The 16,148-nt window shown below is 38.3% G+C and overlaps 1 protein-coding gene across 1 annotated transcript in view; it reads right to left on the bottom strand.

Annotated features, from left to right (window-relative positions):
• Positions 1 to 16,148, bottom strand: part of HECW2 (HECT, C2 and WW domain containing E3 ubiquitin protein ligase 2) — a 128,953-nt gene that overhangs the window by 56,809 nt on the left and 55,996 nt on the right. The window contains 5 exon segments of the mRNA XM_019290524.3: positions 244 to 344; positions 3,427 to 3,569; positions 6,068 to 6,237; positions 8,037 to 8,112; positions 12,035 to 12,129. Of these exon segments, the coding sequence (XP_019146069.1) occupies positions 244 to 344; positions 3,427 to 3,569; positions 6,068 to 6,237; positions 8,037 to 8,112; positions 12,035 to 12,129 (585 nt within the window).

The following is a 16,148-nucleotide window of genomic DNA, read 5'->3' as shown; positions in this document are numbered from 1 at the left end:
ATCTGTCCAACAAAATCCAAAACAATATCCTAAGCGTTGGTGTTTTTGGAATTACCATCTCCAAAGCAGTACCTGCCATATCTAAATTCTGAACCCCAACAGAAAAGAATCTGTAGTAGGGGGACTGTACACAGATGAGAAAGTATATATGTCCTCAACGACAGAAAATCCTACACATAGAAATACACAGAAACTCTCTCCTTACTGGATCTCTGGAAATCCAGATCATTGAAAAATTCTCACCTTCATGAACGGAAGATGTGATTTCCACTTTGAATTGGAGATACCCACTAACATGATCAGCTGGGAGCCTTCTGCCAAGATTATAGCTGAGAACCTGGTCTCTGCAAAATCAAAAATATTGGGTTTTTAAAAGGTTTTCTGGTTTCATGTTTCCAGTATTTAATTTTTATTACGGTCTTAAAATCAGCCACATACTCTGGTTTGCACAGAAGAGCACAAACACCAACAATGGTGTAAAATACCTTTCGTTAACAGATAAAGCAGCCTAAAAAACTATGTTGGATCAATTCCAAATACAGATTGTGCCCCCACCAATTCTGATACATCCCTAAATATCTTAAGTTCTAAAGAAATCCAACTGCGAAGATCCCTCTCCCCATACCTCCTCCTTTCCCCAATACAAAATATTTTATAATTAACAAAACCTTTCTGCCCCCTTGTGGTTTTTACTATGTACAAAAGTCACAGACAGTTTCTTCATATTTTTTCACATTCAACAAAGCACTTCTGCATTCTGATTTAGAAAAGCTATTAATGCTTGAGTTTATCTTCAAATACGTTCTTAAGAGTTACTGAATTCAGTGGGGCTCAGACTAGATTAGACACTTGTATCAGCTTGAGACTTTGGATCGGATCTCAGGTTGTACATTCTTATTTCGGCACAGCCAGAATTCACAGCCCCAGCTCCCCTCAGCACAGCTGGGACAGCTGAAGGAAGAACAGGGAGCTACTAAAGACCACCACAGGAAATTATTGTTATTTATGCACATAACTTTATACTGGTATAAGCACCTCTCCTTTACTGGGAGCACTCCTACTGCAAAATAAAACAAATGCAGTTATTACTGAAATAAGCTGCAGCAGTTCTCATAAACTTTTAGGGAAGATAAAAGCCCTGAGTGGACAAGCAACCTCCCCTCCCCATGCTGCTCTGTAGCCCACAGGACACCAAATCACTGCAGTAGCATCTCCAGGACCTGTCACAGATTCCTCATTCTGTACTCTAACTCTTCAGTCAGACATCTGAGGTTTCCAGTTTTTATATAAGTTTTATATTACTCCAGGCCACTTGAGAATAGAGGAAACCACAACATGAATAATGCCTTCTCTGTATTCAGCTGAATCAATTCTAGATGATTCTCATGCTCATTTATCATGTTTTCCAGGAAATTAAAAGCCACTGGCCATTTCTTTACACAAACTTGTGAGCTATGACTACAGTTAAAAGTGGGGCAGAATTTATCTAAAAGTGGTTGGTTCTGGATTTCACCTTTTCATTCATTAATAATCATCCTTGACATCACCAAAATGATGGTGTCATACTTGCTTGACCAAAAAAAAAATGCAAGAGAATTAGCAGTTAACTGTATATTTTGTACATTTCTGTTTCATGTCTACATTAACCACTTCTTTACTTTGCAAAACCTTTGGTGAAATATTTTCTGTCTTTACACAAAAACTGAAAATGGACAGATGTATTACAGAAGAAGAAGCAAAACAGATTAAATGTCAGTTCTAACAGCAGTGTGGCAAACCAACCAAATACCCATATTCTTGATACATATTTATTATACTGCCTCTAAAATCCTAAAAAGATTTGATATATTAAATATACAGAATTGAAGTATGGAGAAGAAAACAGGAAATGTCTTCCAGATTAATGGCTTGAAAAAACAGAGGTGAGAACTGATGAACACAGCAAACGGGTAATTTCCACAAATTGCAGCACCAGGAATCCCAGAGCAGAAAAACATTTTGGTGTTTAGCAAGGAAATAAACACCCTGCACTAGGTTTTCACACCAGCCTGTATCACGGTGATATTTTTGAGTGTATAGCAGTGTGCAAACTTATTAGAAAAAGCTGCTTGTTCAACTTAACACAATTTGCTGAAACTCAAAAATGAGGCACTTACTAGAAAAGTTAGATTGTACATATACCTACATTGTTTGTGGATACCACAACAACTGACAGAACAAGAGGACACAGTCTCAAGCTGCACCAAGGGAAATTCAGGTGGGATATTAGGAAGAAGTTTTTCATGGAAAGAGTGGTGAAGTACTGGAATTGTCTGCCTGGGGAGGTGGTGGAGTCACCATCCCTGGATGTGTTTGAAAAAAGATTGGATGTGGCACTTGGTGCCATGGTTTAGTTGAGGTGGTGTTAGGGCATGGGTTGAACTCAATGATCTTAGAGGTCTCGTCAAACCTGGTGATTCTGTGATACAATACAAATGGGCAGGCTTTTCTAAAAAATGTTTTTAAATAAATTCTGTATCAGAAGGTATTATCAAAATTTTAAGCTACTCTTATAATTTTATCCTTCTTTTACTTACCAATGTAGACACGACTTTGAAAACTTAAAGCTGAAAACTGTTTTCAAATTGAATTTGATTTTCTCCCCTCATGCAACTTGTTACTTTGAGGGGAATATCTGTGAAAAAGGAGGCCAGTTTGTATAAAAGTGTGATGACACTGACATGCCCTTAAGCTTTAAAGAAGAAAATATGCATTTAATTTCACCATCATTCCTCATGGGCCTAATCCAGTGGCTTTTTAAAGTCAATGGAGACACATTAACTTTAGCAGACTTTGAGGCAGCACCTTTACAAAAGGCACACACAACAGTTGAATTTTGAGTCCCATCAATGAGCTATTCATAACAAAAGGCAATTTTAATTGTGTAGTACCAGAAGCACTCTGAAAAGTAAGGAGTCACAGCAGTTCTGGCCAATTAGCTGAAGGGATTTAACATCTCTGATTATTGAACTGACAATTAAAAAGACTTGAGCTGTACAAGAAGTCAGTCGATTATATCTGCTTGTTCTAAAAAATTTGCACACAACCATGTAGTATCGTCATAGTGCCTTGCTTCCTGACTAGATAGCCAAAGGGTAACTTTTTTTGTGAATTAACACTTTTTATGTAAAGAAATTAAGCTGAAAACAAAATACAGACACACATCAACACAAACATGGGTACATGTATTCAAGACAGGGCTAGAAACATTGCCATTTTCCAATCAGGCAATAAAGCTATTAAAATTACTACTACATTCCTTACTACAGATGTAGTAAGAATTTGCTGGTCTGTACCAGTAAGCCAGAAAGGCTGCTCTTTGCCGATATCCTAGATGCTGAGTCTTCCTGCTGAACACAAGTTAGCATTAAGAACGTATTCATTTACCCAATTGCATGTCTCTCCAATAGTCTCTGAACAGGTATGGTTAACTTCCCAAGGAAGCGCTTGATGATTGGACGACTCTTGGCAAATTTGTCTTTAACCTCAATTTCCAGGACATCTGTTAGAAGTGCAACAAAAGAATATTTCTGGAAGGAAAGAACATATTTGACACCATATCAATACACCTTTATTCAGAAAGTATATACTTAATTACTACTAATGTGCAGCAAACTCCGAAAGCAATGACTGATGACAGCAGTTTCCACACGGCAAAATAATGTCAACATCATTTATTAACGAATTTTTGCATATATAACTAGCTTTTTACTATTTTACATTCCATTTTACTGTTCCTTGAAAAGAATTTCTCAGTAAGAAATTGCACTGGATTAAAGCACTTTCAGGGTCTATGTCAGAAAGTAGAAAGCCACTGCAAGCTATCGCTTCCTTCTATTTGCACAGGGGAAAGCAAAAAAGAGAAGGAACCCTTGCTGTACTCTGTCAGGTCAATGCAGGAGGAAGGAAGTTAAGTGTCTCACTCCAGGCTGTGCTCAGAAGAATTTCCCTCCCAACACCATGCTTTGCATTAATGTTTTGTATGCATGACGGGAAGTCAAAAGTGCAGTGCATATACAGAACATTCTGGAGCACCATTACTAAAGGAGTAGAATTTTCCATGGAGTTTTGCCCCAACATTGACAAATGTCAGCAAACTCCAACAGAACCTTCTCCCACACTTGGGGACTTTAAACAATATGGTGGTAATTTACAGAAGATTTCTTGATGTCTGGTAAAATCATTCTTCCACCTTTCCCTCCATGGGAACATTAACACAGTTGCTCTCTTCAGCCTTCATTTTCATGCATTTTGTGGGTACTTCATCTCTTAGATCTGTACTGCTCTGTCAAGTGTGCCCAAAGATGGCCAAAATATTCAAAACTGGCACAGGGCAAATGTTAAGCAAGCATGTTGGCAGACACACACACCTACATACAGTGTGATGATAAACTACCTTAGGAAAACAAGCTTAGGAACCCAACATTTGTATTTCTCATCTAGATTTTACGATATTCCAAATAAACAAGCAAAGTATGGCATAGCCTACTCAGAAAAAACAAAGTCATCTGGTTACACTTTTACTATCTGTTACCTTTAAGATATCTGAACAAACCACAACCTGTGTACAATGCCTAATACACATGTGGTTAGGTAGCCAAAGATATATTGAACAAGGAACAAAAGGAGAAATAGCTCCTCAGTTCAGCTGTAGGCATGAGATAAATATATTCCAAAAAACCAATTAAACTGGCTCAGGAATAACATCATTTCCTCATGCTGGGCAACTGTCAGAACTGGGTTCCTCTGATAAACAGAACTTAAAAATTTGTCACTCTCAGTTTGCTATAGTATCACCAATTACTTTGCAGAAAGTATTAGATGTAAAACAGGATCAATTCTGCACCACTAGGACAGCATATGTAATGGGATCATAACTGCTGCTGTCAGAGCATTGCTACAGGGAAGATCCAGCAGCTAAAGCAAGCTGATACAACTCCTGCACCAGCAGACATAATCACTTTTCTAATAAGCTTCAAAGCCAAGGAGAACTGGAGGAGAAATAAAATTGGGGAGAAAAAGAGTAGGTTTTCTTTCTATCTACTGGATAGATGGATAGACAGACAGAAAACTGAAGTACCAGTTTAAAGATCTGAACTTGGATTTTTCAGAAGATTTTAAGACTATTCACATCTACAGTCTTTCCCACAACCAAGCACCCCAGGGCAGTGCTAATGCTGGCCCTGCTCAGTTCTGCTTTACTGCTTGTTTGGTTAATGATTTGTGGAAACATTTCCCAAAGCCTACTCAGTTTTCATCTTCCTGAAGAATACATCAACATTCACCACAGTACAGGCTTGCCAGTCCTGAAAGGGCTATGGATGTGTGTCAGTAGTTTCACTTTGCCACATAAACATTTATCTTCAAAAGCAAGCCTGGCTCTCCTGCATTCAATGAAAGTTGTGGGACTGAGCTCCTTCCCTGGGATCTGCACAGTTCTCCCAACACAAACACATTTGGCAAACTGGCTTCTGCCAGACTGTGTGTTTGCCCCCCTTGCTGAGTGGTGCTCTAACACCTTCCTGGGTTTTCCTTCCTGCAGTTGTGCTCGCAGGGGCTCCACCAAAGAGCATCCCCTCTGCCTGACAAAACTGACGATTTGTCACCTGCTACACACCACAAAAACACCATTTCCAAATGAACAGTTGTTGCAATCATTGAGCATAAATGTTCATGTAGTGTACCTTCTCTTAAAGAGTCTTCTCACAACATATAATCCAACTTTAACTAATTTATTTTTGCAATTTCAAGAAATCTACAGGGTGGCTAAGTGAGTTCAGCTTTTTTTAGCAGAGGAGGGAATGAAAACCTGCCAGCAGCTTAAATACCCGTCTTTAATATGCAGATGATAACTGTTTCTATCCACCAACAGGATTCCTAAAATGACTAAAATTTCTGTGTCACTTTAAATACCTTGCTACAAAAGAAGCTCACAGCTTTCAGAGAGTAAGGCCTAATGCATGAGGAGAAAGTGCAAGCCTGGTACAGTGCATCAGCTGGCAGAGAGCTCTCAACAGGGATACATTACCTCTCTGTGCCAAACAGGATTAGTTGTGTTACTGATGATAGTCGACCTTCTTTCCTGGCCATGGTGAGCAAACGTAGGAAATGTACTTTTCTTGCCTGGCTGAATGGACATCTTTAGATAAGGATCAGGGTTGAAGAACATGCCCTTTTTAAGTCCAGCTGCTCTAATATCTATAAAGCAAAACAAGAAGGAAGGAAAAAAGGAACTGAGTAAATTAAAGCTAGTTCACAAAGTAGTGTATTCCTAAAATACTACCCAGGAAATAAATTCACCACAGATTACTAAATAAAGCAACTTAAAAGTACTCACACGTTAACTGGATCCAGTGTACAGCAGGAAATCAAGTGTTTTCCCAAAAGAATATAAGGAAGAAAGGTATCAACATCCTCATTTACATTTGAGCCTCCAGTTATTTGTAAAACAAAAAGCATAAACTTGTAGATCACCTACAAATGCTTTTCTCAGTAAGGTATGTACGGTATTTCCACTCAAGGAAAGAAAAGAAACACTGACAAAAACAGCCCAAAATGAACCACACAGTACTTGTTATGTTTCTAGGCAAGGAGAGGAGGCAAAAACTGTATGGGAGGTAATGTAGTGAACAGACACTTTCCAAAAGTTCAGTCTTTGATAAATGTAACTTATCAAGTCTGCTCTGGACTATGATGCAATTTTTTCCCAACAAAGCAGATAATCCATCCCACATAAAAAGAGGCAAAGTTTTCTGAAAAGGCTTCTTCCTAGGGAAACCTCAGTACTGCAACCCTCGCAACTTACAATAATAAATAATAATTTCCTCAGAAACATACTGTCATGACTAAGGACTTCAATGGTAGTGCAAGCTTCAGCAACAAGAAAAATAAAGAGGTACTTTTTATAGAATACTAGATTTTAAACTTAACTGTAAAATATTTCTCTGTTTCTCTGTAGGTTTGCTGAAGCACAAGACTCGTGTCTTTTTCCATTAAGTACACCGGTATGCTGCATGCAGTAATGCAACTGGCACATACAATTTATACATGCAGGCAAAATTCCCTGCTCTAAAATTAAATGCCATGCCTGTGGATTTAGTAAAAAAAAAATAAAATAAACCTACCCAATATTCAGAATACACACAGCAGAAACATGATGAAATAAAGAGTCGTGCAAATGAAAAACCCAAAAACATTACAGGACACACGTCACAGGCCTATCAGTCAATACACCTTTCAAAATTATTTTATGAGGCTTCTCAGGCAGAATCACAGCTGACTATTAAACAAAACAGGTTTTTCAGAATTCACAAAGTAATTACTTGTACAGTCCACTATGTGAGTCTGCACAACCTATCAGCTCTATCTCAGGTAACTGCTGAAAGGCCACTTCAAAAAGCAGGTTTTTTCTGCTCTACCTCTACAATCTCTACATGTTTTTTATTGTCAGCTCTTCAAGTTTCAGAAGTGAATTTCATCTGCCTTTGCTCAAGCTGAATATGCTTCTGTCTCACACAAGATTTCCCTGGAATAAAGTGCTAATCAAAACAAGTGAAGCTGGTAGACTGCACCCCTACAGCTATTTCACTGTAGTGACAGCTTAGCTCTGTTACAAGTGAAATTTTTTTCCCTTTCTAAGCCACCATTTGCAGCTATTGCTTTTTTCAAGGTGATGAAGCCAGACAGCATTTTAGTTAGAGGTACAGTTTTCCACTCTCCAATCTGAGAGGAACTGTCCCTTGTGCAAACTGGAAATTTCTCTAAATTTTTCATGCTGGGATATATCAAATCCATTTCTTTCACTGGAGATCCATGATTCTGGCTGGTTTTCAACCAACAGTTGTTCTAAAGAAATGACATCTTTCAAGCCACTAGAGTGTGCTCCTACAGAGGCTAATGAAGAAAAGCATTCCATCTTTGATGTTATTTAGAACAGCAACTTTTTACTTTTTTTTTTAACAATAATTTGTAAAACACAGAATAGTGTTGTTTTTTACCTGATAGGGTAAAGCTGACTAACTTCCTAGAGTGCTGGGCTCCAGAAGCACCTTCATCCGTGCCTTCTACTCCCATCTGAAGAGGAGAAAAAAGAAGAAATATACCACAGAAGTTTTCATCCGCTTTGTACATGCCTGAGGATGATAACACAATTTGAAAGTACTATGCTAGGGAAGCACCCGACCAAATACTGCCTATTACCACAGAGAGCATTTGTTTACAGCATTTGTTTACAGCAAAATTTCTATTATTTATGTCACACAGTGCTAATTAATACACCAGGAGCTCAGATCTTCCAAACAGAACATGTATAGGCTAATACACATGCAGACAATTTTAATTGGAGAAAACCTGTATTTTTTTACAGCTTTCCCTTCTGTAAAATAACAAACAACAGTATGGATTTGTAATACAAACCAAAGCACTGAGCTGGCCAGTGACCAGCAAGCATATGTACCTTTTGTCACTTTCCACAAATAAATAATTTAGTGTGCAACAAAAAAAAGTGAAGAGATCAAAGAGAGACTAAGAAAGCTTTTGGCTCTATGAACAAAAGCTCCTTTTAAACAGAAAAGCACATCAGACATCTAAATATAAATGTGGTCTAAAAGCTTATGCTTCACAGATTTTGAAGTTTGGTTTCTACTGAAATCCCTCATTAGGTAAAGCACTACTTCAGAATAAAACGTCCCTCACGTATTAATATCTATCTCTTTCAACTAGCAGAAGAATTTGTCTTTCAAGACAGAGGAGATGCGCATCCAGCCGAATAATCTATCACAGAGACATCAATGGAGCTGTCTTCGAAGACAAATGGCTCCCTGGGCAGGCACTGCACTCACTCCCAGGCAGGAGAGGTGACACAGAAAAAGTTTGAGCCAAACACAGCACTGAGGATTAATACCAGTAATAGAACAGGGTCTGATGAAAATAAGCTGAATAAAAATGGGCACACCTGTGTGCGTAGATGAAAAATGTGAGGCAGCCCTGAGCAGCTGAGCAGTGGTTTGAAGTCACCAGATGGATAAATGACTCTGCAGCTGCGGTAGCCACAGGGAAGCTGCTTTGCATTCACTGAACATGTAATCATTCCTTTTTCTATCACTTTAAGCTACTTAATATTATTAGCTTTCAAATACTTCCCACGATGATCAGCAAGCACATTGGAATTTCACTGGAATTAGCAAACGTGCAGATTTCTTCAGCCAAAGTGATGAAGCACCCATGATGTTGGAGCCTGACATCCCCATGGCCCTCAGCAGTCTTGTGAGGGAACACACCATGCCAACAAGCCCTGCTACTCGCCAGCCCACCCATTCCCTTCCCTCACTGCTGGCTTCATGGGCACTTCCCACTCTCAGGGCAAGACAAGTCTCGCCAGAGTACTCAGAACTATCCCCTTTCCACCCAGCATGACATTATTATGCCAGTGATTTTATATGGATGCATAAGCAGTGACAGGTGGTAGCAAAATTATGAAGGCATCAAAAGCAGTGGGTTAATTCCAGCTGGATCAGTGTCCCCTTGTCTACAGACAGATACCATGGAAGCAGCAAGGGGTGCATCACACTGTGATAGTGTTGCTGTCCAGGCAAGGCCACAGGAATGCTCTGTATTCCAGTTTCCTCTTTTGGGCTTATTTCAGCACACACTATTTTCCTTGTTAAAAATGCTACTCATCAACAAAAAGGCCTTCCCCATTCTATATCTATTTTTCTGCTCTAAGTCAGACTTCATTCGAATAATTCACATTGCTAATCATAAGTTCATCTTACAGGAAATAGAATTTGCCCACAATTCAGCTATGGTAACGTGAATGGTGACAGTGTTTCCTAGCACTTCCATGATTTTTCTATATAACCTTTTCCTGTTCCAGTATGATCTGAACAGCAATTTCAATTCTTCTGTGCCAAGTGAAAAATTTCATCCCAGCACACACACGGAATTTTGCATCTGGTGTAACACTGTTTCTGAATGCTCCATCAGGCTTTCTATCTTCCTTGAGTCAAACAAACACCACAGAATGTTAGCTGCTTATCCAAAAATATGATGGACTGAAATACCTGGTGTGATACACCATCAGTATGAGACAATCCAGTAAGCAGGGAATTTATTGCACCACAAAAAAGGGGACTGCGCACACCATGACTCTCTTACCACTTCCCCAAACAGCATTTCTCTAGCAAGAGACAAAACAAGTACCAAGAAAACCCAGTAATCTCTACTGCACAGTGCTTAAGCTCCACACCAAAACCATGGGCATGCAGTGAGGTTTTAATGTTTAACAATAGGTTTACTTACATACAACTAACCCAATATGACATTTTTAGGAAGTATCATCTGAACTGTCATACAACATTCTCATCAGGGAAACTAACAGCTCACTATTTCTGGAGGTCTGCACTGTTAACACAAACAAAAATGTTTATATAAAATTACCCCTTCCAGCAGGTCTGTAAATTCTGTACAATACCCAGGACTCTGCATTACCACTCAAAGGAAAGAAATTTAAACAGCAACGGCTGGCATAAGCCTTCAAGAATTACCATGACTCTGAAAGAAAGATCTTCAAGTAGCTACCAATTAAATTCATACTCAGATGACAGAAGTTCTTAAGTTCTTTTGTTCAATGAATCTCAAAACTACTGGTGGGTAACATGATAAGGTCAAGAAAATATCCAACTTCAACTCGTTTCTCCATTCAGTATAATCACTCTGCGTCTCAATAATGATATGGTGCAGCATGCAGCCCATTCTAAGGGTTATTCTGAGATGCATTTATTCCTCTTGTTCAAAATCAGACCACCTTACTGTCTTTAGTTTATAAATTGATATTAAAGACAGTAGCTGTCAAGCTCATTAACTATGACACATTTTCTCCTGTAAAATATCAAGTTTGTATGCATCTGTGAAACTGTTACTCATAGTGAGATCTGACAAAGACGTGAAAATTAAATTATGCTATCACCTAGGTTTGTAATTCTAAGAGAAAACCCCCACACATTTGGTATACTGAGATATAAAGTCTAGTATAGTACATACAGTATCAGACAACCATAGCATGCACTTGTATATAATACACAGCACTGAAAAAGCACAAGTTTAGAATAAAAGCTATTCATTCTGAGTAACTTCTGCTCTACTGGATCTTCAACACTGCAGTTGTCAGGACACCACCCTGACAGCTGTGATCTTAAATATTTGGCAGCTAGCATCAATGAATCAAATGCACTGTGAAACTTGCTGAAGCTTCAGCTGAACAGCTAACCTGTTAGATAAATTACTTCCAGCAAAAGCACCATGGTACAAGTTTGGAAGCCTTTTCTTCCACTACTTTAACAACTGTTCCACTACTACTTAAACAACTAAAAAAACTCCTCTAAAACTTATAATGCATAATGCAATATGCAGTAAGTCTCATAATGCAAATGCAGTAAGACGATACTTCCCAATAATCAGGGAATTACTAAATCTCAATGGTATATGAACACTCAAAGAATTCTGTAATTTTTGCAAGAGCAGAGTTTTGTCCAGTTTCATTTATACTAACAATTGCTATTTCAGCAGCAATTTCATAGTGAATATTAGGAAATATTTGAGAAGTAAGAAGAAACTGAGAATTTGGACAAGGTTTCAGTTATATAACCAGTGCGGAAAATTTCTATTATGCTGTTAAATTACAGAAAACTATTAAGTATCAAAAAACTGAAAGCAAGCAAAGTCAAACTCTTAGCATAAAAAAATTCAGTTAAGCTCAGTGACTTTTTACTGTTATTTTATTATGAGCAATGCAAAACCATGAAAAGCATTTTCCAGGTTTTATAATTTTTGTTAGGCAACACTTTTTTTTTGGAAAATAATTGCTGTCAATAGTAAAACTAGGAGACATATTGATAGGTTGGTCTGACAGTTAATACTGTCATCAGTACTATCATCTTATAAAACCTATCAATAACTCATCTTAAACAAATACAATGAACAAATAGGCTAAACTCACCATCACAGCAGGGTTTTTCACAGTGATACATGGAGTAGTAGCTCGGAGGGCTCCACTAACACCATGGTAATATTTAAAACAGATCTTTATTTCAGCTGAAAAGAAAACAAAAACCACATGAAACACTTCATGACTGACCCTAGGCAAAAGAGAGACAACAAAAGGATCCAGCATTCAGTGACCTATCTTCAGAAATACTCCAACAGGAAATTAAAAATAGAGCTGCTGGTTATATCCCCTTTGTGTGTTGGGTCCTTCTGTTACTTAACAGACAAAAATGATAACTTACCTAATTCTGCAACTTGTATTTCTGCTACTTTGTCAATATCATCAGCCCTGGAAAAGGCATACTGAGACATTTGCCACAAGGATGATTTTGTAGGAATTTGGAAGAATGTGACACATAGCTGAAGGAAGCTGGAAACACTTTATATATCGGAACACAGGAAAGGTAAACGTTGCACCATGTTTCTGGTCCCACTGATTAAATTTTTGTTTGCTAAATTGCATTTACTGCAAACAAAAGAGTATTATGCTTAACTGAAGCCTGACCTCCTCTGTAGTTCCTCTCCAATTATAGCAGAACAGCTATAATTATGGCTGCCCTTGATCCTGTGGGATTTTCCCTATCTGGAACAATGTCTGTTTTCCTTCTCCATTGGGATAACTTTTCTGTGTAAGGCTGATGAGGGTTTTACCTCTGGGCACAGAGATGGCCACAGGCAGACAGCAATGGCCAAAGGCAGGCAGGAGTTACAGCAGCCAGTTCAGACAGAGGATGTGTATAAAAGTCTTGGCAGTTCAAATCCTCTGCTTGGTTTAACAATATGTCAGTAGTCCTGAAGTCCTGAAAACTGCAGAGTTTTGTATAAGATTTTGAGACATATACATATTCCTTGAGGGTTGAGGTATTTCATCACTGCAAGATAAAATACCCACTTATCCTTACTCAGAAACCACCCTGCAAGCCTGCTCAGCCAAAAAGGATTATTTATTTTAAATTTGCTGCAGTTACAGATCAACATTTATTTACTATCTTCCTCCCAGAACAAAGAGGAGACACCTCAGAACAACCCTTCAAAGCAAAGTGTCTGCTGACAGTGCCTCCAGGGAATCAGGAGGTGGAGAAGCTGCTGAGCCCACTTCCTCCTCCTCACAGATGAGTTCACACACACAGACAAAACATGCTCTATTTACCACAAGCTTCACAGCAAAATTCAAAATGCAGACAATTTCTAATCACCTACAAAGGTTTATCAGACCTAGAAGTTATCAGGCAGGACTATGAGTTAGTTTCTTCGTTAACTGAGCAATTCTGCTTACCTACCAACAATGCTTATATCCAGGACACACAAGAAGTTCTAGCTCACATAAAATCAGAGGTTCAGCACTTGTAAAATCTGGGAGGATTTATACCAAGTACTGGACCCTCCGCATTGTAAAATGTACATACTAAGTAACAAGAACTCAAGTCTGAGCATCTCTTACTCACACTGAGAACATATTATGGCTACATGAGAGCATGGTTAAGACCAATTCCACCAAGACTTCCAATTTCTAGCTATATTGCTTACTTTTATTGCACTGCTTACTTTTATTACAACCTAAGCTTAATTTTTCAGAGAGTTTCTGGAGCTGCTGTTTATGCAGTCTGTTGTGACTATCTTTGCTCAATTCATCACTTTTGAACAGAATCTAGCAATGGTAAGGTTATCAGCCCACAGACAATGTGATGGTGGACAAATCCTCTCACTAGACTGACAGGTACATTTATTTAAAGGCTGAAATGCAATACTGCAAGTTTTGCATCCTCATATTTCTTTCTCTCAATGACTTCTATGAGCATACAGTACTTTTCAATGCCTGTATATGGCTGGTAATAGAACAATTCTTGATTCAAGAAATGGATCTGACAATCTCTTTCAGGTACACTAAATTAAAAAAAAACAATCAAACAAACAAACCCCAAACTTCATGACTTATTGCTAGAAATATTTAGAAAAAACATTTAAAAACATGGCATGGAGACTTTTTCTCCCACTTGCCAACAGTAGCAGCACTGATTCAGTTTGGGCTTCACACAGCACTGTATTCACATGCATTTAGAGGAATGGCAGATCTGCTGTGAGCAGTGTCAATGGGATTAATACAAGAGAAGGTGTGCTTGAAATTCAGCACTAAATTGAAAAATGGGCTACACAACACATGCATGAAGATGTTGTCAAAGTGAACAGGTATTTGCAAGACTGGATCTTATACACAGCAACAATACAAACACTCCATAGGATAAGAGACACCGAAGTGGTTTTGTTCTTGGCTAATAACCCTAGAAAGTGTAGTTAATGTTAACAGAAGAAATCTCAGAGGAATCCTGTCAGTTCAAAGCAGCTGAGGATGTAGCTTTTTGACCTGTCTGGTACTGTGTTATCAGGAAAAAAAATCTGGATTAGAAGAGGTTTTTCTTGATGACTGATGGATTCCTGAGCTCTAGATGTACTGAAAACAAGTATCTGTGGCTGTTACTGATAGTTACAGGTGATGTGCTGAGATGTGTTCTAAGGCCCCATAAATGCAGATTTCTTCAGCAACAGTAAGTTCAATTATCTGCAAACAGGACTTCAATATTTTGAAAACTGAGTTCAATACCATATTAATACAGGTTTCCTCTGATCTATTCCATACTCTAAATACACATTAGCACATGTCACCTACAGAGTTTTCCCCGTATCTTTTATTCCTCCTGCCACCTTACTTTTATGTGTTCTCTTCAGGGGAAAATTGGCACTTCTCTTTTTTCTTTCCTACTTATTCTTCTTCAACAGGTTAATGAGATTGCTTTGCACATGATCCCTAATAAGAATGTTAAGAGCAGTAAACCCAGTAAAGGAGATACATCTGTTCCTGACCACAGGACCATTTGCTGTATCATTAAAGAAAATGTTTCAGAACACCAAAGAATTTTCATTCATGGGAAAAATTAATGTATTTTTGATACTACACATGCCCTGTTGTAATTGACATTCCTCCAGACATCTTACAGACCACAATAAATTCCTTCTTTATTTAAAAATAAGCCAAAAATTAAATTGGGGGATCTATGATTCTTTCAAAGTTATTACATGGCCATATAAAAAGTGATACATATGTTAATTAATCAGAAAACTCTGTGAAACTATAATCCCCTTCTTTTAAAGCTAATAGCTGTTGTAATTTCATAACCATAGTCTTATAGCTCAGGTCCATTACATAAAAATGTTGGAATCAGTAAAGGTTTCTGGGACTCAGACACTGACATTTGAATTTCAAAAGAACACCTGCATGAAATTATAGTGCTGTTACCTCTATGGACCATACACTTTTGCCTCTTCAGTAATAAAGGCATCAGCTTACACTAAATAATTGCTTGGGTTTAAAACATCACTAATTCCCCAAAGTTCCTCACTAACTACTTTTTTACTGCCTTTAATACTTTACCTTTGCCCATCAAAAGAATGCTTTATGAAAGAAAGATACTAAGAATACATAAATACATGAGCATAATCCTAGGAGAAAGCATTCTTTCCAGAAGACTGATAATGCAGGAAAGCAGGTGTGTTTGCTGTAAGAACAGCTTGCTCCAGACAGACCCTAGTCAAACAAAACACCTATATTAGAGGTGGAATCACCTCCACTGTGAAGGGATGGGCAGACACACCTCCAAAAAACAGGGCAAATCCAAGCTGGGTTACAACAGTCTGTGGAGCAAAGCAGTGCTCCCGGTTCACTGTATGCAACCTGCACAGCAGCTAAAACTTCCTGGACACTGCAGCTGAGTGCCCAGAAGGTACTTGGACTGAATCCATGGCTCTCTGCAGATAGAAACATATGTCTTCCAACATTCACTGAGGGAAAAGCTGACAGCACAGTAACTCATCGGAAAAATATGAGAGCATGTTCTGCAAAACTTATTCAAGAAAACTAGAACAAATGAAGTCACTCACATTCACACTTTACAAAGCTATAAAGGGAGATGCAATCCGTGGAAAAGCAACTGTGTTAAATCCTATTTTTTTCCCTTCTGAACCTGATAGACAACTGCAGAAATTTAGCAGTGCTCTGCCTGTCCTGCCAGTTG

This window comes from Corvus cornix, chromosome 7, assembly GCF_000738735.6.
Source record: "Corvus cornix cornix isolate S_Up_H32 chromosome 7, ASM73873v5, whole genome shotgun sequence".
NCBI lineage: Eukaryota > Metazoa > Chordata > Aves > Passeriformes > Corvidae > Corvus > Corvus cornix.
Note: the sequence above shows the minus strand (reverse complement) of the source record. Positions and strands in the feature narration are given on the sequence as shown.